General features: G+C 47.8%; 2 protein-coding genes across 3 annotated transcripts; one reads left to right on the forward strand and one right to left on the reverse strand.

Annotated features, from left to right (window-relative positions):
* Positions 1–919: 919 nt before the first annotated feature.
* Positions 920–4,143, reverse strand: LOC144584566 (uncharacterized). The gene is made up of 3 exons (XM_078380897.1): positions 3,221–4,143; positions 1,841–1,992; positions 920–1,213 (listed from the first exon to the last, which is right to left on the reverse strand). Exons 1-3 carry the CDS (start codon positions 3,372–3,374, stop codon positions 1,184–1,186), a joined length of 336 nt encoding a protein of 111 aa, XP_078237023.1. The 5' UTR covers positions 3,375–4,143; the 3' UTR covers positions 920–1,183.
* A 10,719-nt stretch (positions 4,144–14,862) lies between these two features.
* On the forward strand, positions 14,863–24,669 carry SLC51B (SLC51 subunit beta). Of its 2 annotated transcripts, none has more exons than XM_020812163.3 (5): positions 14,863–15,021; positions 17,673–17,776; positions 20,729–20,878; positions 22,027–22,117; positions 22,902–24,669. In XM_020812163.3, the coding sequence occupies exons 2-5, from the start codon at positions 17,737–17,739 to the stop codon at positions 23,122–23,124; spliced, it is 504 nt and encodes a 167-aa protein (XP_020667822.3). In that variant the 5' UTR covers positions 14,863–15,021; positions 17,673–17,736; the 3' UTR covers positions 23,125–24,669. The 2 variants fall into 2 exon arrangements, with proteins under 2 accessions (XP_020667822.3, XP_072837699.2); XM_072981598.2 differs by lacking the exon at positions 14,863–15,021 and adding an exon at positions 15,687–15,989.
* Positions 24,670–26,081: the final 1,412 nt, after the last annotated feature.

A 26,081-nucleotide genomic window follows, 5' to 3' on the forward strand; every position in this document is an offset into this window, starting at 1 on the left:
ACCACTCATTTTTTAAAAAATTATATACTACTTAAAACTTACCAAGCCCTTAACCCTGAGCCTTACCTGCTGGTTCAGTCTTCTTTGTTCCTGTCCTGGACGACGCAAATACAGCAATCGAGATGGAGTGCCCGCTGTATAAATCTTCTAAGGACAGGCTTCCGGCGGCAGTGGTGGCTGTTCCCGGTCTCTTCTGCTTCTGCGGTCACCTCCATGAGCTCTCCATGGGTTCAAAAGGTCTAATGGTGTTTTTTTAGGAGGGGGGGAGAACAGAATAGTCAAGCGTCAAGGGGGGAACAGAAAATTTCCCACTAGGCCTGCCCTTTTAAAGCCAGTGACCTGTTATTGCACAATCTGGGACATAACAAAAGGACAGGATTCTGGGCAGTGTAGCCTAGGGATGCGACTCTCCTGATTTCTTTCTAGTGACCACCCCACCCCTCGGGCATGTGGAGAGCAACCAATGGGGGCTTCCATTTTGGATGGGAGGGATCACAATCAGAGCCTTCTCTGTCTTACCTTGCTAGGCGTGGACTTCTCAAGAGCCCGGAACACCTTCTTGAGGTTCTGAGGTTGATAGTCCATGCAGACCTCCAGGAACAGGTGAAGCCCCTAAAAAAAAAACCCACACGGGGGGGGGAGTCATTGTCTGTTAGATGCTGTGCCTTTTCTTAGCCATGCAAATTGAGCCCCAGGGCTGAAGAGCAGCTGGACCACTTCCTGGGAAGGACAGTGGTCAAAGCCCCAGAGATGCCTGCGGGGGGGGGGGTGTTGGACTCCCATCTTTTGACTCTCCCACCAGGAACAGTGATGCTCTTTATGGTACCCTGTGCACAACCCTTGGTGCTCAGGGCCTGCAAATGACCTTCCTAGGTCTGGAGCTGATTCACTATTCCCCCCCCCCCGAAAAAATCTGCCATCTCCACTCTCCTCTGCAGGGCTGCCTCTGCCAGCTTAAGGGATGGGCTGGCTTTGTGGCCCAGGACAAGACCAAGCAGGGAGACCCTGGCAAGCACCTCTGTGCCATCATCCTCCCGAATGCACACATCTCCAAACAATGTCTTCTTGCTTTCCCCCATGATGGGGGGGGCACCATCCTGCTCTCCTTGAGGAGGACTTCTGGGAATTGTGTCAAGATTTCCTCCTGCTGTGGCCAGTAGCGAATGAGAATGGCTAACATGGGTCACCGAGCTTTCGAAGCCGCCTCGCTCACCTGCAAGAGAGAGAAAGGCAAAGATCCTCCTTGGGGTTCGGCTCCTCAGTGCTTCACCCTGAAGATCTTTTGCTGGGAATTACACAGACAATTTGTGGGATGTCTTTGTCTCCTCCTTGATTAGAACAAAATTCTGGTTTCAGAAATATATTTTGAGGCCACACCCTGGAGGTAGGTTTCTGGGAAAAAGGAGGGCAGATGATGGGATGTCTTTATCTCCTCCTTGTTGAGAGCCCAATTTTGGTTTCAGCGAGTGGCTGTATTTTAGGGCTTCACCTGGTGGTCTCTTTTTGGAAATCAAGGTTGCTCCCCCCCCCCCCGCCCAATGGAAGAGCAATCTTTGCATTGCAGCTCCTTCCCCAGCAACTATTCAGAGTGAGGGCAATATGTCTCGCCTTCCCTCCCGATTGGCTTTGAGTCAGAGGGAAGGTGCTACTTCCCCTTCGTTGGCCCTTCTTGACCAGAGCCAAGGCAAGGGAAGCCCTTTCATGTCAAGAGACAAGGGCATCTTCCTGTGCAGGGAGAAGCAAGACCGAAAAAGGCTCCCCTCTCCCAGGCTGGCCCGACTCTTTCTACCTGATACAATCGGAAACTGCCCCAAATTGAAATAAAAATGAGTTTGCTTACATTTCTGTCCTCCTCCTGCTGCCAATATCCAGTCAGCCGCCGATAGATGGAGAGGAGGGGACGGCAAAAGCTGGACTCCGCCTTCCGAGGGAAGTTACACAGCCTCCAGTTTTTGTAATAATGGGAGACGGAGAGGCACATTTTCTCCACAGCTGTCAAAGAAAAGGACGAAGGTGAAAGTCTGACTGCTGAGGACCTTCCCTGGGGTCGGGGACATGGAGCTTCTAGCAGGCGGACAGGGTTTGACCCTTAGGGGAAATGGACCGGATCCTTCCCCATTGCTCCTTTCCAAAACCCGCTTGACTTTCTTTTGCAGAAGCCTCGCTCGACCTGCTCTATCTGGCCTTTGCACCTCGTGTGTTGCTTTTGGCCGTTTCGCTCCCTTTGTTCCCAAACGGGAAAAGACTTGGTTCTTTCCGAGGTTCTCCCCATGGAAGGCAGAGGGACAACCAAGGGCTGGGGTGCCAGAGAGCCCACTGGTGCTCTTCGGCTCCCAGGCGATCTGGGGCTCGTCCTCCCGGGAGGCCGCCAAGTGATTTTCCCCCCTGGACGTCTGCTTCACTGGACATGGAAGGCGACTCAAGCCAGGGAGGAAGGACAGAAAGCAACCGGGGTGTGTGTGTGTGTGTTTCTCCTGGTCTTTCTTCTCCTTCCAGCCACGTCCCATCGATTCCCCTCTCCTGCTTCCACATCCCTTCCTTCTAAAACCAGATCAGAGCTCTTCTGCAGAGCTCAAGGAGACACACACACACATGTGACGCGAGGGCTTCCCCGGGTGTGACCTGTGGCATCTTTGAAAGGGAAAACAAGGTCCATGTTTGAGACAGAGGGTGACATTGCCTGGAAGAAAAGAGGGCTGCCTCTGGGAGGGGACACGGAGGCTGCCGGAACCCTCCCCCCCAACCTCTGCACCAGTTTTGTCTCTTCTCGGGGCCCTCTTCCTTCTTTTGTGCAAAGAACAAACAGTCCTACTCAACGAATGTGTCTGAACAACTCATGCAAGGCATGAGAAAGTTCGGAAAGTGCTTCAACAGGTTTAATTCGGGTTCGGTTTTCCAGCTAGACTTGGGGATCTTGCAGATCGTAACTTTGTCTCTTCCCCTTCTATCACTTGGGGCCAAACTGAACAAGAGGAACCATCCGTTTCTCTGCCCTTGAAGAAAGCCACTTGTCTCTTCAAAAGCTGGAGCAAGCCTCAGGAAAGTCACCAGGAAATGCAAGACGGGAAGATGGGATGGTGGGGAATATGCCAATGACCTCGGCACAGAAGTCTGTACTTTTAGGAGAAGAGGGGCTCCATCTAGAAAGGCCATCAGACGGATAGGAATGGGGAGGACTCCTAGGCCAGCTCCCGAGGAAGAGATTCATTTTCCCACTCACCAGAACAGATGGCCACCTTCTCTTGACTGGTCAGGCCAAGGATGAGGATGCCTTGGAGGTAAACGAAACTGGTGATTACATAGGGGATGGTCCGGAGAGCTGCAAAAGGAGAAAAACACCCACACCATGATCTACTGATTGATTTCCATCTCATATTTATTGCCCTACTTTGTCCTCAAGAGGACCCAAGGTGGCTTACAAGCAATTAAAGAACTGGAACGAGAGGAGAGAAAAGAAGAAGAAAACCCCAACCAACCCTCGGGAAACGAGCAGCCCCTTCTTAGCCAGTGACTGAGAAACCCAAAAGGTCTTGTTCTGCAAACCAAAATACAGCCCTAGCGGATGGGAAGTAGATTGCAAGGTAGACGAGCCGGGAGATTGGGAAGGATGAGCAGAGTGTGGGAAACAGCTGACTAGACTGCAAACATGTTCCATCTGCCTTGGAGTTTTGAAAACCAGCTTCAGCTACTAGGATGCTGACGTGGGTTGGGTAGTTCACACGGATAACCAAAATGGCCAGGACGCCAGAGTAGCCGTGGGATCGCAGCCCTCTTAAGCCCGAGGATAGCCCCCCTTTCCTCCCTCTTTCCCATTTACACAGAAGCCTAACCCATCTTTCCCAGCAGTTTGATGTCTTTTTTCCTTTTCAAAACTGGCAGAGCGCTAACCAAAAAGGGGGATCCGCACAGAGCTGAGAGGGAGGGGCTCTGCCCGTCAAAGTAGGAAGGTAACATTTGTAATAGGGAGGGAATCATTGTTGGAGGACCCATGATTCTCACGAAAGATCTGGGGATTACGTGATGGGGAAGAAATCAAACAGGGTAGTGAATCCCAGCAGGAAGCTTAAGAGGCACAACCCAAACAGTCCTTCGAGGGAAGGCAACGGGCACTCTGAGGAGGAGGATCAAGCTGTAGCCACAACATCACTCTGGGGCAAGCTTGGGGGAGTCCTTTTTGAGACCAAGGTAGAAGAAGGGAAAACAACAAGGCGAGGGGGTCCGGGAGAAAAGACACCACCCTCTACCAGGGATTCAAGAAGAAACAAGGAACACTAGGGAAAGGGTGGGCTTTCCTCCAATTAGCCGGACATTGTGCAGTTGGGGAAAAGGGGGTCCCTTTCTACCTCTAATTTTAATGGAGGGCTCATGAATTTGGCACCTTCGGTCCAGCTTCTTCAGTTCACTAGTCCCCCCCCCCCAGTCCCCCAAGCTCACCTCCCCACAGGCCATCTGGGAAAGGAGGACATCAAAACCCACAACCATAGAAGAAAAACTCGAGAGGGACAGACCGTAGCTAGAGGCTATGTTCTCGATGGTCTTCAGCAGCATGGGGTGGGGCGGCATGTCCACCTCCTTCAAGATGTTCTGGAGATAGCACATCACCTCATCGAAATGGCCCTTGGCCAAAGAGAGAAGAAGGTCGCTGGCTCTCATACTGCGTTCCTCCGGAGCTCCCTAAGCAAGCAGATCAGCTTGAGTCATCATTGCTCCCTTCTTTATTCCCTTGCAAACTTGAAATGGGGGACAGGCTTTTGGGGAACCAACGAATCCAGAGGTCAGGAAAGTTTTGGCTGTCCATGGCCAGAATCTCCCATCCAGCCGGTCTGGTAACGAGGGCGGCTGGGGGTTTCTCTGAACCGTCGTCTTCAGAAAAAGATACTAACTTTCCTAAACTCTGGATTGATTCCATGATCCGACCGTGGCTAGAAGTGCTGGGCAAATGGCCCAATGTGCACAGTCCTTCCAGCTGACAGAGATGTGCTTGGATGTGCCCAGATCATGCCCTGAGAAACAAGCAGCAACGCCCTTTCTTTCCACCCTGTGATTCCGAGGATCGTGACCGGTTTCTCGCTCAACTAGCTCAGGCTCGAAGGTCGTGCTTGCGGGTCCTTTTCTCTGTCCCCTCCTTGGAAGAGATCAGGAGCATATCTGAGACACGAGGTCTTCTTGGAGGTGGGATCAAGGCTCTAGGCCAGGGGTTCCCAGAAGCTTGTGGACTAAAACTCCCCAAAGCCTTCTTCCTTAATTGTAGCCCGAGAATCTCTGGGGATCCAAGGTAGGGGACCACTGTGCTGTAGACTGCTCTTCCATTGGAGGATCTGTTCATCTCGACAGTTATTTGTTTAGAAGGAAAGTATGTTTTATTTGGAAGAACTTTTAACATTTCCAATTTCCATTTGTGGCTACCTTTCCTCCTGTGAGCTCAGACTGGCCTGCGTAACCCTTCCCGGCCACTTTCTCTGGCGTGTCTCCCCCTCTTCTTACCATCTTTCACAAGGGGAGCTGAATATCATTTCCCCCCCCCCGCCCTGCCACTATGAAGCCCCCCCTCTGCCATGACACATGCTGGCAACCAGACCCTGTGCATACTGTGTTCACTAACACTTCTCAAGTTCTTAGTGCAGAAGAAAAATCTTTCTGCAGATTATAGGCATCCTTCAGTCTCAAGAGACTATGGTAACATGCTCTGAATTGAGGAGTGTCCTCTCCAGAGCATGAAGCCTGGGTAAAGTAATATGTAGGATAGGCTGTTACCCAAGCAGCAGATCCCCCCTCTCCACGTTGCTGAAATGGTCCAAGTGAAAGGCAAGAGCCAATACAACTGGTTTCAGCAACGTCGCAGGAGTTGGCAGAACGACACGAACTACCTTCGGGACTCCAGCTCTGGATTTTGGCTCTGGGTTAACTCCTGAAGCCTTTTCCATCAGTGGATATAGCCACAAGGCAGTGGAGGTTTGAAATCGGAGTTTTCCTTCTCCTAGATGGGCTGCCTCAAACAGATTTTTGCCTAACCTTTACAAATCATGGGATTCTGATTTCTGATTGCAGAATTGGGGTTAGTTTGGAGCCAATTTTATTTCTTTTTCCCCTGTTGACTCATTATTATCTAGCATTGGAGTATCCACAGTGTAAGTGGCAATTGATTTTATGAGATAGGGGAAGATAAGTGCTCACTCCAAAGAATGAAATGGGCAGGTTGGAAGTTTATTATATTTTCTTTGAATGGACTTTTCTCCTACCCTAGAGCCAGGTGGAAAAGAGGGAGCCCCATGCAAAAAACGGAAAGGAAGTCTCCCAAAGGCAGAGATGAGCATGGGAATCGAGTCTCTCCCCCTCAGCAATCAGACAAGCAGTCTGAGGAAGATGTTCAGGAAAACTCAATTTAGGAAAGTTTTTTTGTATACAGTACTAAGACTTTTTGGCAAAGCAGTTGAAATTTGGCTAGAAGGCATTCTTTTTGCTTCACTGGCTGCCTTCTAATTTAAACTCCTATTTTTAAAATAGTATCGTCTTCTTTTATTGCTTTTTGTTGAGTGGCTTTCTCCTCCTTGAGAATCTTTCTGAGGAAAGGAGGGATGAGAAATGATTGAAATGAATCCATGGGTTGGCTGTCCCTCTCTTCTCTCTAGGAGGATGGAGTGGATCAAAGCCCTGTGAGAAAGAAGCAGAAGACAAAGGAGGATGAGGAAGGCAAAGAAAAGGGGAATGTGAGTAAAAAAGGGAAGGAAGGAGAAAAAGAGAGAAAGAAAAAGGACAAAAGAGAGAAGGTACAAGATAACTGTTGCACAGAACTGGACAGGGTCTATCTCTTTCTTCCTGCTTACACCAGCAGAGGCCCTTTGGGCTGCCCTAACATGATTCACTTGCATATGGGTTACCAACGGGGCCATTGCATGCGTTGGGGGTCTATCTATCACAATTAGAACACTACAGGTAGACCTTTCCTTCCTCCTTGCTGCATCTCCAAAACAGGGCACCTTCAAGGATGCTGTTCACACGTCCTGCTGTTTCCTGTTTCGTTTTGCTTAAGATTCTTGTCCATACCTACTTGTGGAGAGCCACAAAAGTGCTGTCCTTACGAACATGTGCCTCCGCACCATGGCAACCTCTGCTCTGTATCCTGTGCACATGAATAAATATCTTCCATCTTTTTATGTTTTGCTTTTATACTTTAAGCCCGTTTGCATGATTTCTCTCCCTTTGCATGGTTTTATTCTGGCTTTGCCAGTCTATGGGGAAGCTAGGGGGGGGGGGGTTGGGCGTAGACCTTCAAATATGGCATCTCAGCTAGAAGGGCTAGCCCTTTGCTTCCTCTTTTACTGGAAGAACTTTTAAAAAGATATTTAATTGCTCATGAAGTCCAGTGATAAGCATTTCTTGACTCGAGGGCTGGACATCCAGTTGAATGCAGTCACTCTGTCCTTGCTGGGTGATCTTCACCTTATTATTTCCTCAGATTAACATACCTCCCAGGATAGTTTCTGAGGGTAACTAGGTGATGATGTGCATTCGGACTACAGTACTCTAAAAAATTTTGGTGGTTTTTTTGAAAGAAAGATGGGATAAACATATAATAAGTTTCATATAAACAGAGTAACTAAATGTATGCCTCCACCCCATTAACTAGGAGAAGAAAGATGGGCACGTGAGGAGAGATGGAATCGAAATTTTAAAATGGCAGGCTTTGAAAATGGCCTACACAGAACTTCCTCATCAACAAATGGTTAGGAGATGACAAGGGTATCCTAGCATAGATAGGAAAGAGTGTATCTCCCTGTCCTGAGACCCATTTGTGGTGTGAAGCCCTCTTCGCTCAGGTGGGTCAGCGAGCACAAAGCTTTTTGAGACCATTCCCTTTGCTCTTAATATCCCCCTTTTCTCCATCTTCTTTTCCCTCAGCAAGAACAGGAAAAAGGAGATCGTGGGGGATGAGAATCGCTTGGAGCCTTCTGAATCCAGAGAGGATTCTATAATGCCTCAGGTCCCCCGTAGCCCTCCTCCTGAGAAGCTCCACCCGTCTCCACCTCATCCTTCCCAGGTGCACAGCGAACCAACGGGACAATTAATGCCACCCAACCATTCTCAGCCCCGAAGCCTGATGAAGCAGAAGCAGCTGAGCAAGACCTGTCTTATTTTCCTTTGACGTGCGACTTTGAAGCCCTGCTCTTCTAGATTTGTGTTTGATATCTTGTCATTTGGTCTCCCAACCTGTATTTTTCTAAACCATTTGTTTTTCTTCTCGTTGGACTCTTGTTTGGGTCTAATGGTTGCTGTTTACTATAGTTGACCCTAGCACTTGAAATTCCTTATTCTGGATTGGCACTAAGTAGCATGTTTTGCTTATAACCACATCTTCATGTCCTGCCTCAGCATAGTACTTATTCTAAACTTTATATACTTTATATACTGTATATCAGAGGTCTCAAACATATGGCCTGGGGGCCATTTGCGGCCCGCCGGATGATAGTTTACGGCCCCCGCCTTGCATGTCTCCCCGAAGCGCCCACGTGTCCTCTGCTCTCACAAGTAAAAAAAAAAAAGCCTCACCTCACTCACCGGCTCTCTCCCAAGACAGCGCCTCTTGCACCCTCCATCCGGAACTGCAGCCTGCCAGCCGGTAGACAGGCGATCTGGAGAGACGGTGAGCGAGGCGCGCTGCCAGCTCTTTTCCCCGAGCACCTGAGGTGCCACTGAGCGATGCCTGAGAGCGGAGCTCGCTCCCAGCCTGTCATCAAAGAGCGCTTCCAACAGCGCCGCCAACAGCAGCTGCCACCGCCACCTCTTCCAGGGAAGCGGGTCTCTGGCTCTCTCTCTCGGCACCCCCAGGGCCAGCCCGGCCAGCAGCCACCTCAGCACCAGGCGGTGCTTCATCCTCCTCCTCTTCGTCCTGCTTCAGCCACCTTGGCTCTGCCTGGGCTCACCTCACAAAGTTTGCTTCTCTGTCATGGTGGGGGTAGCTGCTACTGCTGTGAGCGCCTTTTTTTTGAGGGTTCCCCTCAGAGGAAGGTTGCCGGACCTTTGTGTGTGTGTGTGTGTTTGTGTGCACGCATGCCCGCAAGCACCTGTGGGGGGCCACCCCATTCGCAGGTACCGATGGGGCCTTTTCTCCTTTGGCAAGGCGATTCTGTGAGGTTTTTTTAATGTTGTGCCCTCCCTCCCCCCGGCTAGGCGGTCGCCAGTGCTCCCTCCCTTCTCCGCTTCTTCATCCTGCTGGTGGTGGTGGTGGTAGTGAAGAAGGAGCCAGAGGGGGTCATTGCTGGCAACAAGGGCTTGTGCGTGCCCCTCCTCCTCCTCCTTGGAACCCCAACTGGGCTAAGGAAACTCCTAGGCAGCTTCCTCGGGCTCTTGCTCCGCTTGGCGGAAAATCTGATGCGGCCCAGCCTCACCCAGACTCTGCCTCCAGCGCCCCCCAGGTAAATTGAGTTTGAGACCCCTGCTGTATATACTTTATAGTTGATATGTACCAAACACTAAAATATAATTAGGGGTGGGGTGGGGTGGGGAATTGGGAAATGGCATTCTGTTCTTTAAATCTTTGGAATAAAATAAAATTAAAATCAACAACAGAGGAGGCCTCGTTTGTCCCTCAGCCATTCTACCCGTGCCCTCCAGAGCCCTGACGTTCCCTCCACACAACTCTCTTGATCCCTGATTCTAGAAAGGAACACCACTCTTGAGCAACTGAGTGATTGCAATGTCCGAAGGGAAGAAGAAGGCCATCCTGGGAAGGGTAGAAATGGGAGTAAGGCCCCCCAGGGCTGAAAAAGTGTTTACCATAAGAACCACCCTCCTCACCTCTTTTGACAGCCCTGCCTCCAGAGGTTTGACTGGCATCTTCAGCAGGGTGATGTTAGAGCAGCTTAGCAGTCAGTGAGTTCCACCTACTGTTAAGATACCTGTACTATTGTCAATCCTTATGCAAGATTTCAGTCTGCTTTTGGAATTTTTTCCTACTTTGAAGTTCATTCCTGTCAGGACTGCTGACGACAAATGAGGGGTCAAGGTCCTTTCTTTCCAAATGGAGTCAAATTGGCTTGACAGTGGGTAAGGTAGACTTCATAGCAGACACATTTCTCAGATTTGTTTTATTATTATTATTATTTTGACTGAGTTCCCCTTTGCAGCTTACTCTAGCAAGGTTGGCCCAAGAGGTTTTATTGGCTGAAGCAAAAGGCAAAAGGGAGCCTCCGCACGCAGACAGACAGTCCACTTACAGCAGCTGATCAGACTGGTAGTTGAATTATTACCTCAGCTTGGCTGAACCGTACCCTCTCTAACATCCACCACCACGCCTGAGAGGAATACACTAGCTTAGATGTTCAGAACAGCCACTTTGGACACAGGACTCTGTCTGCCACCAGGAGGAGAGGACAAGGGAGTTTTGCCACACTGCCCTTCTTCTGCCCTATGAAGTAACTGCCTCACCCGATCTGATGGTGAGGCCACCAAGGGAAGAATTTGAAGTCCCTTAAGGGAGTCAGTCCATCTCGTGTTTGGTCTTGCTCTTCTCCTGCTGCCTTCCAAATTTCCCAGCATTATTGTCATTTGCAGAAAATCTTGCCTTCTCATAAAGTGCCCAGAGCAGGATAGCCCCAATTTCATCATTTTTGCCTGGAGAGAGATAGCTCAGGCTTGATTTGATCCAGAACCCCCATTTTTCTCTTTCTGGCAGTCCAGGGTATCCGCAAAGCTCTCTCCCAGCACCACATTTCAAATGCGTCAAACGAAGGAAGAAACTAAAAAGTGGATCTATGAAATGAAGAACAGATCCTCATGATTTCATAGGATTTTTATTTGGGATCCTTCTGAAACTACTATCACCCCCACAAACTACATAGAGAAATCACGGATCCTTTGGCAGACAGATGTTCAGTGGCGGAAAAACAGGGTTCCAAGGCTCAAATCCACAGAATTTCATATGATTTTTAGATGGAATCCTCTATAAGCAAACCTCACATCATAGAAACTATGATCACACACTGCAACACAGAAGTCATGCGCATAACTCTGCAGTGGTGCAAAAACTCAATGGTTGGGGAAGAATGATGGTTTTGCGCCTCGTAGTGGTTTTGCGCCTTATACGGAGAGCATAAAAAGATTTTTGAGCATCTTTCACCGCTGCTAAGTAAGCATTGGTCGTGATTTTTGCAGCTCTTAATTACCTTCAGGGCCCACCTGCAAATGCTCTCTAGCCTTCTCCTATTTATCCCGATGGATTATTCCGATGCTATGAATTGAGCTATATGTGATGTTTACTTTTAGGTCCATTGGCACAGAAGTGTTTGGTGATGTTTATTTTACTTGGGATTCTTGCCAAGCCAACACAACTTGAATCCTCTTGGATCCACATAATTGTTACATAGGATCCTCCCCAAACAATTGTTCAATCACTGTTCCCATCTGTGCTCATGGAGAAGATAATCATGAATCTTCATCAATCTTACATGGAATTCCTACTAAACCACCATCCAGTTAGGGGGCCTGTCTGCCTACACAGTAGATAAACCCGAAATCATAGATCCCTCAAATCATGACATCAGCATTGTGTGAACATCTGGATCCAACTCTGTGGCTCTTACACAACCAAATGACGACATGAATCCAAAGCAGAGGTCACGAAAGAGAGCAGCTAGCCTCTTTACCTTGGGCAAACTGTGGAGTCCCATGTAAGCATCATATGAGATAGGGAGCAGATTTTCTTCCTTTCTCATACTAGAATGCGGGGTCATGCTGTGCATAAGATTCAGGACCGATAACAGGAAGTACTTCTTCACACAGTGCATAATAAACCTGTGGAATCCCCTGCCAGGAGACGTTATGATAGCAGCGAACCTGGACTGTTTGTAAAACGCATGAGATGCCTCAAGATCAGGACCATCAAAAACAGGTAGTCAGAATGGCTACGTGTCTCCTCCCGTCACAGTTTTGTCTGAGAGGCAACTGGTTGGCAATGGCATGAGCAGACCACAGGCTGGACAGTCCTGTCATGTGATCTGACATGCCTGAAATGGTCTCCAAAGCTACAGCTGACTGATGGGGTCCCCCCCCCCAGAGTGAGTTCCCCATTATCGCTTGCAGTCTTTGAAGCATAGGCTGGACAGCCATCCACTAGGGGGCGCTTTAGGGCTATTCCTGCAGCAGGGAGTTGCCATTAGACAGCCTTTAGGGACCTCTTCAGCATTCAACTGTAGCATATACTTTAAAAATATATAGATATTTCCACCAAAATAAAGCTAAATGATTCTAGATCTCTTGAACCCATGCTAAATCTCTATTAAAAGCTTCTCACAGCTCTTGCCCATTGTTTGGCCATCCACAAGGGGCTTTAAACATGTTTGCTCACAGCCTAGGATTAACTGCTAAAAACACTTTGTTTATATATTCTTTAAAAAGATCATTCATGTGTTTCTAAAAGTTAAAAAATAAAAGACACTCTGCAGCACAGCACATGTCTGCTGATAAGACGTCCACAGAGTTCAGTGCCAATAGGAAGGCGCATGGCCTTAGTTATTCTATAACCATGCAGTGCAGGTCAAAGACATGAAAGAGGAATGATAAAGAGGACAGATAAATGAGAATAAATAAATAAATATACAGTACTAAATTCAGATTATGCATTCTTCCAAGACACAATAAGGGCAAAACCAGGCAGAAAGATGGATATATTGCCACTGACATTCTTAGCTGCATTCCTGTTGCTGAATGTTTCAAGGAAAAATATCCAGATCTTTGGCTGGCAGACCGAGGAAACGTTTTGAATAAAGAGGGAGAACTTCCATGTCTCTTTAATAGGGTAGAGGAAACCCAAGTAGGTACCAAGCCAGTGTGGGGAGTGGATAGACTAGGACTCAGGAGACCTGGGTTGGAATCCTTGCTTGACTATGGAAACTCATGGGGGTGGGTGGGTGTGAGTGGGGGTGGGGGTGGAAGTGTGGAAGCAGACGTGGGCGTGGTAAGCCACTCCTTGAGCTTCTCACAGGCCTTGAAAACCCAATTAGGGTCTTCATAAGTAAGAAGGAGCAAGAATCTGTGGTCCTTCCAGTGTTACTGAATTCTCTCACAAGAATCCTAGCTAACATGGCTAATGGTTGGGGATGATGGGAACTACAGTCCAAGCTTTTACCCACCAGACGCACTGGACTACTACAATTCTCAGCAGCCCCTGACTTCTTTTAGTCAGTGTGGGAAAGCCTGTTATTGGCAATGGTCTCTGCGACACATGGTCTGTCTGATTAGGTACAGAACAAGCGTTGATAAATAGAATAATGGTGCAAAAAAAAAATGTAATCGCTTCTTTGGAGACCATACTAAGCAGCCTCAGAAGTGGAGTTTTAGTGACCCTTCTCACACATTGTCACAGCCTGTGAGGTAAAAATCATAGGACTAGCTCTCTCCCATCAAGAGATCAATTACACATTAAGAAAAATGTGTATTTCCTGCTTTTTCAATGTCTCCATTCAAATATCAGTGCCCGAGCAATCAGACTTGCAAGTGGTGTCCTGATGACCATTAAAACAATGAAAAGGAACTCACTTGTTGAGGAACTGAAGAAATCTCATGTGAGCATAAACTTGCTTCTAATGACATGCAAATTGTTATCATCTGGCTTAGCCATGATGTATTCCTCTTCATGAGGGCCAGTCATTTAGATAGCAAAGTAAGAGGACACCAACTGTGTCATAAGCTGGAGGACTAGCTTGTAGGGCCATGCGGATCCTAGAATTTGAAAAGTTCCTTCTTCGCACTACAGCTCCCAGTATTCTCCAGACTATGACTACTGGCCGTACTGTCTGGGAGATATTGAGAGTTGTAACTTTCCAGATTCTGGTTAGTATCTGGAAAGTAAGTCACTTTCCAGATCCTGATGATTCCCCAATAGTGGACCATGCCCTGTTGTGTAAAGTTACTCTGGAACCGCTGGCAGCCATTTTTTTTTTTTTTTTACTATCAAAGCCTTCCTCTCTCTGTCCCAAGGCTCCCAAAAACCATCCCTGAGGAGCCTTGGAACCTGATAAGCAGGTTGGGGGGAGAGAAGAAGTTTTCAATTAATTTATATGAAATATTTCTGGTGCTGGGTCCAGTTTATACAATGTAATGTTATGCCAGCAGGGTTTTGCCCACTGACACTTGGCCGATCTAGCCCAGAATGGCAAATTCTAATTACTCACAAATCTCAAGCATAAAACTCTCTTTTCCATCACCGGTATTTCAACTCTTGACATGCCTTATACTAGAGACATTTGATCTGCTATCATCTAATTCATTGATTCCTAACCTTGGGTCACCCGGGTGTTTGTTCTTGGACTGCAATTCCCAGAAGCCTTCACAACCAGCTGTGCTGGCCAGGGTTCCTGGCAGTCACAGTCCAAGAATATCTAAATTACCCAAGGTTGGGGACCACGGATCTAATTCTTAAGATCACTTTTCCTAACAAGAATCTAGTGTGATTCAGCTACACCCCTTTGTTGAGCTGGCCACATCCTTGTTGTGCTTCTTGTTTGGTCCTGTCAGAAGCAAATCAAAGATGCTTTCCAAGGGGAAGGATCAGCTGAGAGGATGCTATCATTGCTCAGGGGATACCCAAAGCTGCTCACAGTCCCCACGTTGTTTGGGGGGGTACCTTCTGTGCCCCCCTTGTTGTGGTGACCATTGGTGATAAGCAATACATTCCTCAGTCATTCAACCTGTTCATCCAGTGTTGGTTGTTGGGTTTTTTAATTTGGGAATTTGTACATTTGTAGGCAACATGCAGGCAACACCACACGTTTCGAGTCAATAAACGATGGGGCCCAAAGGTTGTGGCTGAGGAGAGTTCACTCCCCTTTGGCTGAGAGAGCCGTGGGCGTGGAGGGTTCAAGGATTCCCTCCCTGCCAGAGTTTCTTTTATCAGCAAAAGAGGGGAATGAATGATCGCATGCTTGCGAGGAACAGCCCCGATGGATGTGGTCGTGACAACTGGCCAGATGCATTGAACAACTGCATGAACATAAAATAGTCCAGCGTTCATCTGAGCGCCAACGGGTAAGCTCGTCCTTAAATATTTAGAAAGGGGGGGAGATGCAACTGAGAAAACCAAAAAGTGTCTGGATTCTAAAAACCAAGGCATCAGAGCTCAGACATGAAAGTTGTGACCCTGGTTCCAGATCTGTGAGAGAGTCGGCTATCTTGTAGCTCAGGAAGAATCGTCACGCCCTCTGCATGTGTTCAGAGGCAAGGTGGTCTACTCCTCTTTGTCACGTCCTTTGGAGTCATTGGAAAACACTTTGGGGGATGAGATCTGAAAACCCTGTCTTCATATTGGGCAGTTTAAGACTCTACACAGGGATTTGTGCACAGAGAGAAGCCAGGGTTCAGACCATATACGTACACACGTGGACTCTGAGTTGCCTATAGGACAGGAGGAATAAGCGTGTGGAATTATTTAAAAAGGCATTTATGTGCTTTATTGATGTTGCGATCATGAAAGGAGACAGCAGCGCCGTAGCAATTGTGGCTCCTTGTTAGGCGAGAGGGACGAGAGACAAAGGCGAAATCTGTCCATCAGCCACAAAGAAGGCTCAACATTTGTGATCTTAAGAGTTTCTCCTCTTGTCTGCTGAAAATGAATTGATGTGTTAACACTCACTGTGTTCTGGAAATATAATTTGAAAAAAGAAGAAGCCAGAGAGAGCAGTTGTGTTTTAATACTGCTTTGCCATCCGCATTGCCAGAAAAAAAAAAATCTCTTTTGGCCTTGGAATGTGAACTTTGAGTTGCTGTGAGGTTAGGGGGAGTGTATAGCAAGAGAGAAAGTGATTAAGAAAGTCACTGACCGAGAGGATCACTGTTTTACTCCAGGGACAGCATGACTCAATATTAACATGGAGGCTTAGTGGCTTCTGAACAGTGGGAGACAACGGCTGTGAGCAAAGTCTAATTTTTGTCTTCATGAACTTACTGGAGATCAGACGCCACCACTACCACTTAAGCCACTGTCTCTCTGAATTTTGGTAATTTTCTGCAAAGCTTGCACCTATTTCTTTTTTAAAGTGGGGTGGACAGCTTTGATGGGTTTGGGCCAACTTTCTGCCCCTGGAATCTGTTAGAGTTTTTCAGCCTGGCATGCTGTGTCCAGTAGATGTGGCTGGGAGGGACCCTTCTGGACTGGGATCACTGCCCATCTGTCCAGGACTAGCTCATGGTTCCTTCTCTGCCTCTGAATTCAAAGAGAGTGATGCGTGTCTGCTATGAGATCCCCCCCCCCTTTCTCCTTTGTCTGTTGGGGTTAATCAAGCTGCCAGTCTCTTGAGGCCTGTTGCTGCAAGCAGTCATGTTTTTTTTAGTGTGCTATTAAATCTGTTCACAACTGTAAGTAAATGAAACCTTTGATTCTTTCTCCAATTAATGTCTCAGAGTGAGTTGTTGAGACTGTAAGTGCCAGTTAATGAGAAGAAAAAGGGTAGACTACACCGGGAAACTTGAAGCTCATTCTGCTTTGTGAGTCCCTGTACTTCCGCTGCACAGATAGAGAAATTTAACAGAAATTCAAAACTCTGCAACAGAATCCTCCACGAAGGACTGGAGAATTGGAACCATCAAAATTCTTTTTTTAAAAGGAATTAGCTAGACATCGGCTTCCAATTTGGAGCAAATTTGTATTTTCTGGTGCTAAACACTGAAGAAGACCATTTTGACCTATTCAGAAGGTGAATTCCTGCTCCTGGAGGTTTTGAGAAGTGCTTATTCACCGTTATATTATTGTTGGGAAAAACTATTTTGTGGATGAATTGGGGAAATGTGGTGGGGAAAAGAGCGACGGAAACATGATTTTGACCATCCTTGCTTTGAAACAATGTCCACTGGGAGCACATGCCTGATTTTCAAGTTGAATTTTCCCTTGGGAATGCTTTCATGAGCATGGTGTAGCTTGAAAACAAGTTTTATGTTCCCCTGAATCATGCTTTAAATAGAAATTGCTACAGAGGGCACAGACTTGCCAACAGCAAACTTTGTGACAGCGATGGATGGGACAGGAATTTTTTTTGTACCTTCCCCCCCCCCACAACAGAAAAAATACAGCTGCCCTTCAAATTTTCCAACTTTGTTGCAAATATTTTCTTAAAACAACACACGATATAAACCAACTCAAAGCAAGGCCTGTTTAAGTTTTACATGCTACTTAATAGCAAATTTGGGGCCCCGCTAATTAAATAGCTGAGAAGATGATGTTTTCAGTCAGTCCACAGTCACATGTGTTTGTGAAACACAACAGTTTATGCCAGTTTGTTTCAATCTAGAAAGCGAACATTCGGTACAGAAAAGCACGATTATCTTTTCACATCCTTTAAATTTGCAGCAGTGGCCCCAGGCTCTTCTTACATGGTTGATTATCTTCAACAAATGTAAACATCTTGGGATAAAGTCACACGTACAGTAGAATGCACATTTCCTGGAATACAATCTTTTCTCTCCAGGAGTATATTCCTTGAAAGATTGAGCCTGACAAATGAGGCTTGCAAATCATGTTTGTTCCTACTGACCAAAAATAGAAGAAAAGCAAGTTATTTTCCACAAGAATATTTCATGCTGGGATAAACAGATGCCTCTTATCCTTTAAGAGATCTGTGCTTCTAATTAGGTGCTAACTGTATGTTCTCATGTGGCTTCTGAGCTTTCCATTCTTTCTCTTCTAGTTTCCATCTGGAGATCCTTTGAAAGAGTCCTTTTGTTCTTGTCTGAAGTGTTTCTGGAGTCATCATGAAGATGTTCTGCATAATCCTATATTTCATGGTGTATGGTGAGCTTCCTAATTTACATAATGGTAGAGGAAATGTACCGTAAATCATTTTTTTAATGGAAAGCCTTCTTTTAGGCCTTGCTGAAGGTTCCGTCTTAGGCAGCCACATGATAGCTAATTATCTAGCAATTAGCACTCTTAAGTTCAGCAGAGCTTCCCTCCAAATACAGTGGACCCTCGACTTACAGACGGCTCGACTTACAGACTTTTCGAGTTACAGACTTCTCTGGCCGCAAAATTTAGATTCGACTTGCAGCCGGAGAATCGACTTACAGACCAGAAAAAAACCAAAATGGAACAAAAATAGAATAAAAACTGCCAGTTATGGGATTAATTGGTTTTCAATGCATTGTAGGTCAATGGAGATTCGACCTACAGACTTTTCGATTGCAGCCACCGTTCCAATACGGATTAATTCTGTAAGTAGAGGGTCCACTGTAGATACAGCTTGCAAGCATGGTATTAGGGAACTTTAGGATAGGAATTTCTCTGGTGGAAGCCCATTGACAAAAATGAAAGAGGTAGAATATGAGCCAGCAGGGTGATGTGGCTGCCAAAAAGGCAAATGTTATTTTAGGTTGCATGAACAGAAGTCTGGACTTCAAATCCCACGAAGTATTATTCGTCCTCCTCTATTCACCACAGGTTAGGCCTCAAGCACTGTGACCAGTTCTGGACACCACACTTTAAAAAGGATGCCGACAAACTGGAACAAGTTCTGAGGGAGGCAGCCAGGATGATCAGGGGCAGGGCCGGACTGGGACCAAAAATCGGCCCTGGCATTTAGAGCACACAGGCCCACCGGCTGTGCGGACACCTGCCGCTTCCTCCGAATCCCTCCCGGGAACGGCCTGGGGACCATGGGGCGGCGGCGGGGAGCGGGGGGAGGCGGGTGGGGGTCGCGTGGATTGCCAGCTTGCCAGAGGCGGGTAGGGGAGGGGGGATCTTTGCTAAGGCCGAGAGTCTCCAGCCGCCCCCGAGAGCCGGGCAAGGGGCCGCTCGCTCAGTGGCGTGTCGGGGTCCCACAGATGCCTTGGCCGACGCCGCCAGCAGTCCCGCGGGCCAGGGCTCCGGGTGAGCGGGGCGGATGCGGCCCCCCCGGGCCGGGCCTCGGAGGGAGGGGTGGCGGCTCCTCGGCGGAGAAGGAGCCTGGCGCAACGGACCGGCGGCAGCGGTTCTCGCGCTCTCCGGGAGGAGGGGAAAGGGAGCACGGGGGCCCGCCGCTGCCTCGCCCCCTCCTCTGCCGCCCCCTCCCATGGAGGAAAAGGTGCAGGGCCACGGGGGAGGGGGGAAAGGGTGCTGGGCCCTGCCCGGTCCTCTGCCGACCCCCCTCGGCCGTCCTTGCCCGACAGCGCCAGGCAGGCAGGCAGGCAGGCAGGCAGGCAGCGGGCCCGGTGGCAGCGGCGGCAGAGCCCGGCCCTGGTCTTCCTCCAGCGGGCGGTGGGAGGACAGGGAGGGGGCTCAGGGGCGGGGCTGAGGGGGGGAGCGGGAGGGGGGCCACCCTCTTCCGGAGGGGGGCCCTCGGAACCGGGCGGGAGGGTCTTCTTCCGTCAGTGGGGCCGGCCGGCCGGGAGGCGCGTCTGCAGCTTCCCCGGGGGAGGGTCAGCTGGCCAGCCGAGCGGAGGAAGCCGGGCGCCCGGCAGCGGCGGTGGCAGAAGAGCAGCGGCGGGGAGGCCGCGAGGCAGGAACCGGCCGTTCTGACCATCGGCCGTTCTGGCATTTGCCTGATTCAGGGGACAGGAAGCCAAAACTTATGAGAAAAGACAGAAAGAACTGGACATACTGAGAAAAGAAGATGGAGGGGAGTCCCAATAGCATTTTTCAAATACTTGAAATACAGAGGAGAGGCAGCATCTGTTTTTTTCCCCTCCCAGAAAAAAAAAACAGATACGTAATACTAACCTGAAAGGGACAGGAAGCCAGATTTTGGTTGAACATTGGGAAAAACATCCTTATTGTTAGAGCAGTACGACAATGGAATCAACTACCGTGGGAGGTGATAAATGCTCCATATCGGGAGGCATTGAAGAGCAAATGAGACAACTCTCTGTCAGATCTGCTTCAATTCGGATTACTTCAGTGAACTGGGGTGGTGGTGTTTGGACTCGATGGCCTTAACAGGCCCCTCCCAACTCCAGTATTCTATGATTTTATGACCTTCCAACCCAGAATTAGGTACACTCTCCCCAAATAATGATTCTCCATAATTCTTTGGGGGAAGCCAAAATAAAACCAAGAAAGAGTAGAGAAAGTCAGAATGATTTAAAAACAAAGAAAGTTTTGTTGAGCTATGTCTGTGGTTCACACAGACAGGGAATGCCTTGTCAAGTTGAACTACAATGCCCTTGATCCCCAGAAAGCAGGTTATAGTGGTTCCTCTGGAGTGTCCTCTCCTCAGTGGTCCCCAACTTTTTTGACACCAGGGACCAGTTGAGTTGAAGACCATTCTCCCCAGAGGTTGGGGACCCCTCCTCTATCCGATCTGTGAACAAGAGATAAGGCAGAGTTGTTCAGCGGTAGGTCAAACGTTTTATGCCTGTACAGGTCCAGTGCCTTGCATTGGGGAGGAAAGATTTGGTAGCATGGGAAGGAAAGACACTTCGATCTAGGGCTCTGGGAAACTGCTGTCAAATCAAAGCAAATGATTTTTTAAAAATGCAGACAGATCAACAGTTAAGGCAGCTTCTTCTGTTCTTATTGCGCACTCCAGAGCTTGCAACACTTGGGAAATATTGTGGACTAGAACCTTGACAATCTAGGATTTGTGATTTAAAAAAAAAACTGGTCCAAGGTCTCATGCCTGGAAAACATGGTAATGATGGACCTCTGAGGCTCCTTTCCAATCTCCTAAAATACGAAGGAACCCCGAAACTTGTATTAGGTGTATTATTGCAACCCCCAGGTGTTGTTCTAGCTGGAGGTTCCTTTTAGTGCTGTTTTCTGCTCCAACAGTGAATACCGACCTCAGCTGGCCTGCTGCTGGCCTGGCCTTGGCCACTGCAGACCCCCAGGAGGAGTTGAAGAGCGGCCTCCACCCTGAGGAAGGCCAGGTGCCTCCAGAGATGCTGCAGGAGCTGCTTTGGTTGTTTCGAGAAGAGGACCGTAAGTTCTTGATTGAGTGATTGATTGATTGATTGATTGATTGATTGATTGATTGATTGGATTTCTATCCCGCCCATCTAGACCAAATATCTACTCTGGACGGTTTACAAATTTAAAAACAATTAAAAAACCATATATTACCAAGGTGGCAAAAGTACAGTGGTGCCCCGCATAGCGATGTTAATCCGTTCCAGGATTAACGTCGCTATCCGGAATCATCGCTAAACAGAAAGAAAAACCCCATAGGAATGCATTAAACTCCATTTAATGCGTTCCTATGGGGGGGGAACTCACCGTTGAGCGAAGATCCTCCATAGCGCCGCCATTTTCGTCGCCTCGGTAAGCAAGGGCAGCGCGTGAAAACGCTGCGGGCGGCCATTTTGGGCACCCGGCGGCCATTTTGGAACTGCCGATCAGCTGCTTTTAGAACATCGCAATGCGCTTACCGATCATCGCAATGCGATTGTCGGCCATTTAGATCATCGCAATGCAATCGCATTAGCGATCACAAAAAATGTGTCGCTATGCGGATTCGTCGTTAAACGGTGCGCTCGTTATGTGAGGCACCACTGTATAAGAAATTAAGATACGGCAGGAGGGAAAGCCTGCCCAAATAGCCAGGTTTTAAGTTTATTCTTGAAAACACCCAGAGAGGGAGCCAGGCGGATCCTGTCGTTTTGCATGCCGTCCACTTGAAACCGAATTATAGCAACCCTGACGGCGCTTTAGTGAGATATTTAAGGAGTGGTTTTACTGGGTCCATTCCCCCAATGGGTTTTCATGGCCAAGCAGGGGGAATCAAACCTGTTTTCCAGAGCCCTACTCTGTCTGTCCACTACACCACCCTGGGGACCCTTATCTGTCCTGACGTTTACAAAAAAAAAATGGTAGAAGACCATGGACTGACACAAAAGGAGAGGTTAATTTGAGAAATGACTAGCAGTGTTATTAGGGAAGAAAACATAAACCTTGGTTAAATGCTTGTTTTCACGCAGACTGTGCCAGAGATGTCATTCCCAAAGCTTCTGTGCCAAACAAACAACTACCTAACAGGTCCCTCTTTGAAAGGGGGAAGCAAGCAGGGCGGGCAGGCTCTTGAAAGGTTCGCCCATCTCGTGACTTCCTCTTCTCTTTCTCCCTCCTCCTAGCATCGACGTGGAATTACTCCATGCTGGGCCTTTCGTGCCTGGTGCTGGTGGTGGGATTCTTCCTCCTGGGAGCAAATGTCAAGGCAAACAGGTATGGATCAGACCAGACTTTGGGGCTCGGGTAGAGAGAGGCTTTGCATTTGAAGGCTGCTTCACCAGATACTCAAACACACCAGATAGGTGGATGATGCAGAAGCCCCACTGTAATCCTCCCATCACTATGGGTCTACACTGTTGGAGTTGTTCCAAGCTTGCATGCTCCCTGTGATTTGAGGGATTGGGAAAGACATTTATGGGCTGGATGAACTGTCAGTCTATCCAGCACTAACTAATTGTTCGTTCCCACCTCTGATTTCAGAGAGCCTCACCTCTCTGCTGAATGTTCCTTAAATCGGTTGGAGTCAATCAGTGTGTTGTTAGTTAGTTTGCTGTTGGTCTGTTCATGACTGTAAGGAAACATTTTATTCTTTCTCTTACAAATGTCTCAGAGTGAGTTTCTGAGACCTTAAGTGCCGCTTAATGAGAAAGGGGTGGACAATCCGGGGAACTTGAAGCTATTCTCCTCTGTGGATCTCTGTACTTCTGCTTTGTAGCCAAGGGGAATCCTACCACCATTCGAAACTCTGCAACATCCACAACAGATGTCAGTTAGATACTCTCTCCCCAAGAAAACCCTACGGCTGATGGTGGGGAAGATGAGGCTTCTTAACATGAAACTTTTCAGTGGTTTCACTGAACTACACCTTCCAGAACAGAAATGGGAAATGTTTATTTTATGTCATTTTATTTTATTTTATTTTCAAACTTAGGTCTGCTGCCTCAAAATTTTTCTAATCAATTTGTTTCTCCCCCTTCTTTCCCATCTACTTCCTTAGAAACCGGAAAAATGCACTGCCAATGAAACAAGAGTATGAAACTGACCAGCTTGAGGAGACAGAAATGAAGCAAGGTTTTGTGCTCTTAGCGGATGATCCTGTTCCAGATCCTGCTCCAGAACGTTCACCTCCACAAGCACAAAACGCAGGACAGGTGACCATCCAGTGGAAGGACGGCCATGTGACAAACCTGTATGAGGACAAGCGTGAAGAAGACGCATAACGGCTGAGAGAACTGTTTCAATTCCGTACGGAAACCTGGCAGGCTTACAGAACCATCTGCATGTTTTGAAATCGGTTTTCCAAGAAATGTTTACTGACCGGAAGCAAAAAGAAAACGAAAGAGGCAAAAGGGCCCTCCCTCCCTACAGGATCCCATCACGGTGCGCTTATAATGGGAGTACAACGCAGAATAACACAATGCGGAATGCAACCCTTCTCTCTATTCACACAAAGTATGTTGTTGCAGGGCTGAAATATGGCACCGGCTTCTGCCACAACCCTCGGAGCTTAGAAACCGTCTGGGAGAGAATTAATGGATGTGCCCTTAAAACATGGACCTGCAATGGGCTTCCCTTCAGGCGGAACTGGGCAACCGTTGACCCCCGAGGATCGCCCCCACCTCTGCGGCATTCAAAATTCCCCAATATGTAAAAATAATCATAAGTATTTGGGGGCCTGTTGGTACAGTTGGAGCCCTTCAGGGTCCACACGGGCCCCCAAGCTACCTCCAGCCCACCCCTACTTGCGCGCGAGGAGGGCCGACCTGTAATCCTCCAGATATTTGAGAACGACTCCGGTTATTAACGAGCTCACATAGTCCGTGGTGAGAAAGGGGGGGGAATTGCAGCCCCACAGCATCTGGAGGGCCACAAGTCGCTGATCCTTGCCCTGAAGATGCCTGGGGCTTGTTCTGTGGAGAAATCACAAGACTATTCTTTGTTAAAGAAATTGGCCTACCTCCACAGAACTACAGTTCCCAGGATTCCCCACTGCAGGGAATGTCTGCTAAAAAGCCCAGGTATTAAAATAAAAGCCCAGCCTGTATTCCAATAAGACTAGTCGGTGTTCAACCCAATTTTTCCGTCTGTTCAATCATCTCATAACACACACAGGGGGCTGCGGAAAAGCCTTTTTCTGATATATTTGCTACTTTGCTTGAAACCCCTCGTGGATGCCCGGCTTACCTTTTTTCAGAGTGTTTCCCCGAATCGCCAAAGGCCAATGAGATGCCTTCGAAACCCCTTTGCAGCACAGATGGGTTGCTTTCCCCTGAGAGACAGGTCTTCTCTTTCGAGAGTGAGAGCAAACCCCAGATCTTCCCTCCCAGATGCCGGCCCTTCTGACGCTGGGAGAAGTGAAACTGGAGGGTCTGGAGGCGTGGTCTTGACCAGAGATGGCCGCCTCGCCCCTCCAGCCGCTGCCCACCAAACCGACAAACACTTGTTGGGGTGTTAGACGAACCGGGATGACCCGCCACGCTGGCGCTTTGTGCCCATCTCTCGTGTTGACGGGTCGGGGGGTGGCTTTGGATGCAAAAGTGGTCCGGTTGCCAACCCCCGAGATGGGGTGAAATGACACCAGATTTGGACTTTCTGTGCCACACCTTAGAAGAGAAAGGAAAATACGGCTCTTTCCTCACATCTCCAAGAGTGCTTTCATAGGTGGAAGACTCTTAGTAGGACCCATCTATCCGCAGATTCAGTATCCACTTCTTAGCTTATCTGCTGCCTGAAAATACTAAATAAAAATATTGGCTTGGAACCAATCCCCTGCAGATATCGCAGTCCTATTGTATTAAAAAAGAAGAGCAGTAGTGATATGAGAAAACTGGATGCCACCATTTGTACACCCCAGTTCTTTTCCCCAGCACCACAACGGGTTGCTTGAAGAAATAAAGGGGGTGGAATTAAATGTCTCTTTGAAGCCAAATGAGAACAAAGTCCCGGATATATTTATCAACTGAGGTAGGACATTTACAACATAAAGGAAACCGCTCCAAATAAAATGTCTCTAAAACCCTAAAATGTACGTGCAAATACATGAGATCTCAAATGCCAAGGCATAAAATCAGTATGTAGATTCACCCTCTTGCACAAGCATCCTGAAATTCCAGTATCTTAACCAAGGTGCCAAGGGCCTCGCCATCCTCCATGGAAACAGTAATGACTGCCTCTCCAGCTCTCCCGGACTCAAATCCTGAATCACAGCCCCTTCCTAAGAGTTCTCTATCCATTGGGCTGAACTGAATACTTCATAGGGGTTACACAAGCTTATGCTGGAAGAAACTGACAATATTTTCCTGTTGAGGGGGCACTGCTTCCAGATACGGCATCAGTGTCTCATCTAGCAAGGCCTTGACTTCCAGCAAAGCTGCTCTGTATGCGCAGCTGAGTTGACTGGGGAAAGTTGATCTTTTTTTATCTGTGTATCAGATAAACTCGGAATCCTAATTTGTACACGTGGTTCTGAGTACAAAGCTAGGCATAGTAGGTTATCCCAGTCACTTGATACAATTGTTAGCTTACGCATATGGTGTGAGTTATTCCAAGATGCTAAGGCTAAACAAAACAACCCTTCAACAGAAATGGAAAATCGTTCTGGTGCCAACAAGAAGAAGGGAAGAGAAGATCCCATAACTTGGCTTTCCCAAAGTTTCCTTTATTAAAATATTTTCCATAACAATTGAGCAAAGTTCCAACGCGGCATCTAAAGGTCATGTCTTCAGCAAAACATCAGACAAACGTTAAAGCCATTTCTTTCCCCAGTTCACTTGGCATCTCTCTAACCCTGCCTGAAAAGAAAAATAAATCAGTGGTTTTTATTCAAAATGAAAGTGCTGAACTGATGCTGCTGTTTAAAAAAAAAACCCGAAAACACACTTTAATTTCTTGCTTGCGCTATAAAGGCTTTATGTTATAGTATTATAATGCTATAAAATAACTGGGACTTTTTTGCATGTAGAAGCTACACACTTTAACATGGTGACCCCCCAACCAGGGGGTCTCCAGATGTTCTCGGACTAAAACTTCCCAGAAGCCTTCACCGCCAGCTGTGCTGGCCGAGATTTCTGGGAGTCGTAGTCCTCCAACCCGAGGTTGGGAACGATTGTTGTTTTTTAAACATCATCGGGTGAAGGATAAGAAAGAAGAAATGCTAACTAACCGACAAGAAAGCTAC

The sequence above is a fragment of the Pogona vitticeps genome, chromosome 12 (assembly GCF_051106095.1).
Source record: "Pogona vitticeps strain Pit_001003342236 chromosome 12, PviZW2.1, whole genome shotgun sequence".
In the NCBI taxonomy this organism is placed as follows: Eukaryota; Metazoa; Chordata; class Lepidosauria; order Squamata; family Agamidae; genus Pogona; species Pogona vitticeps.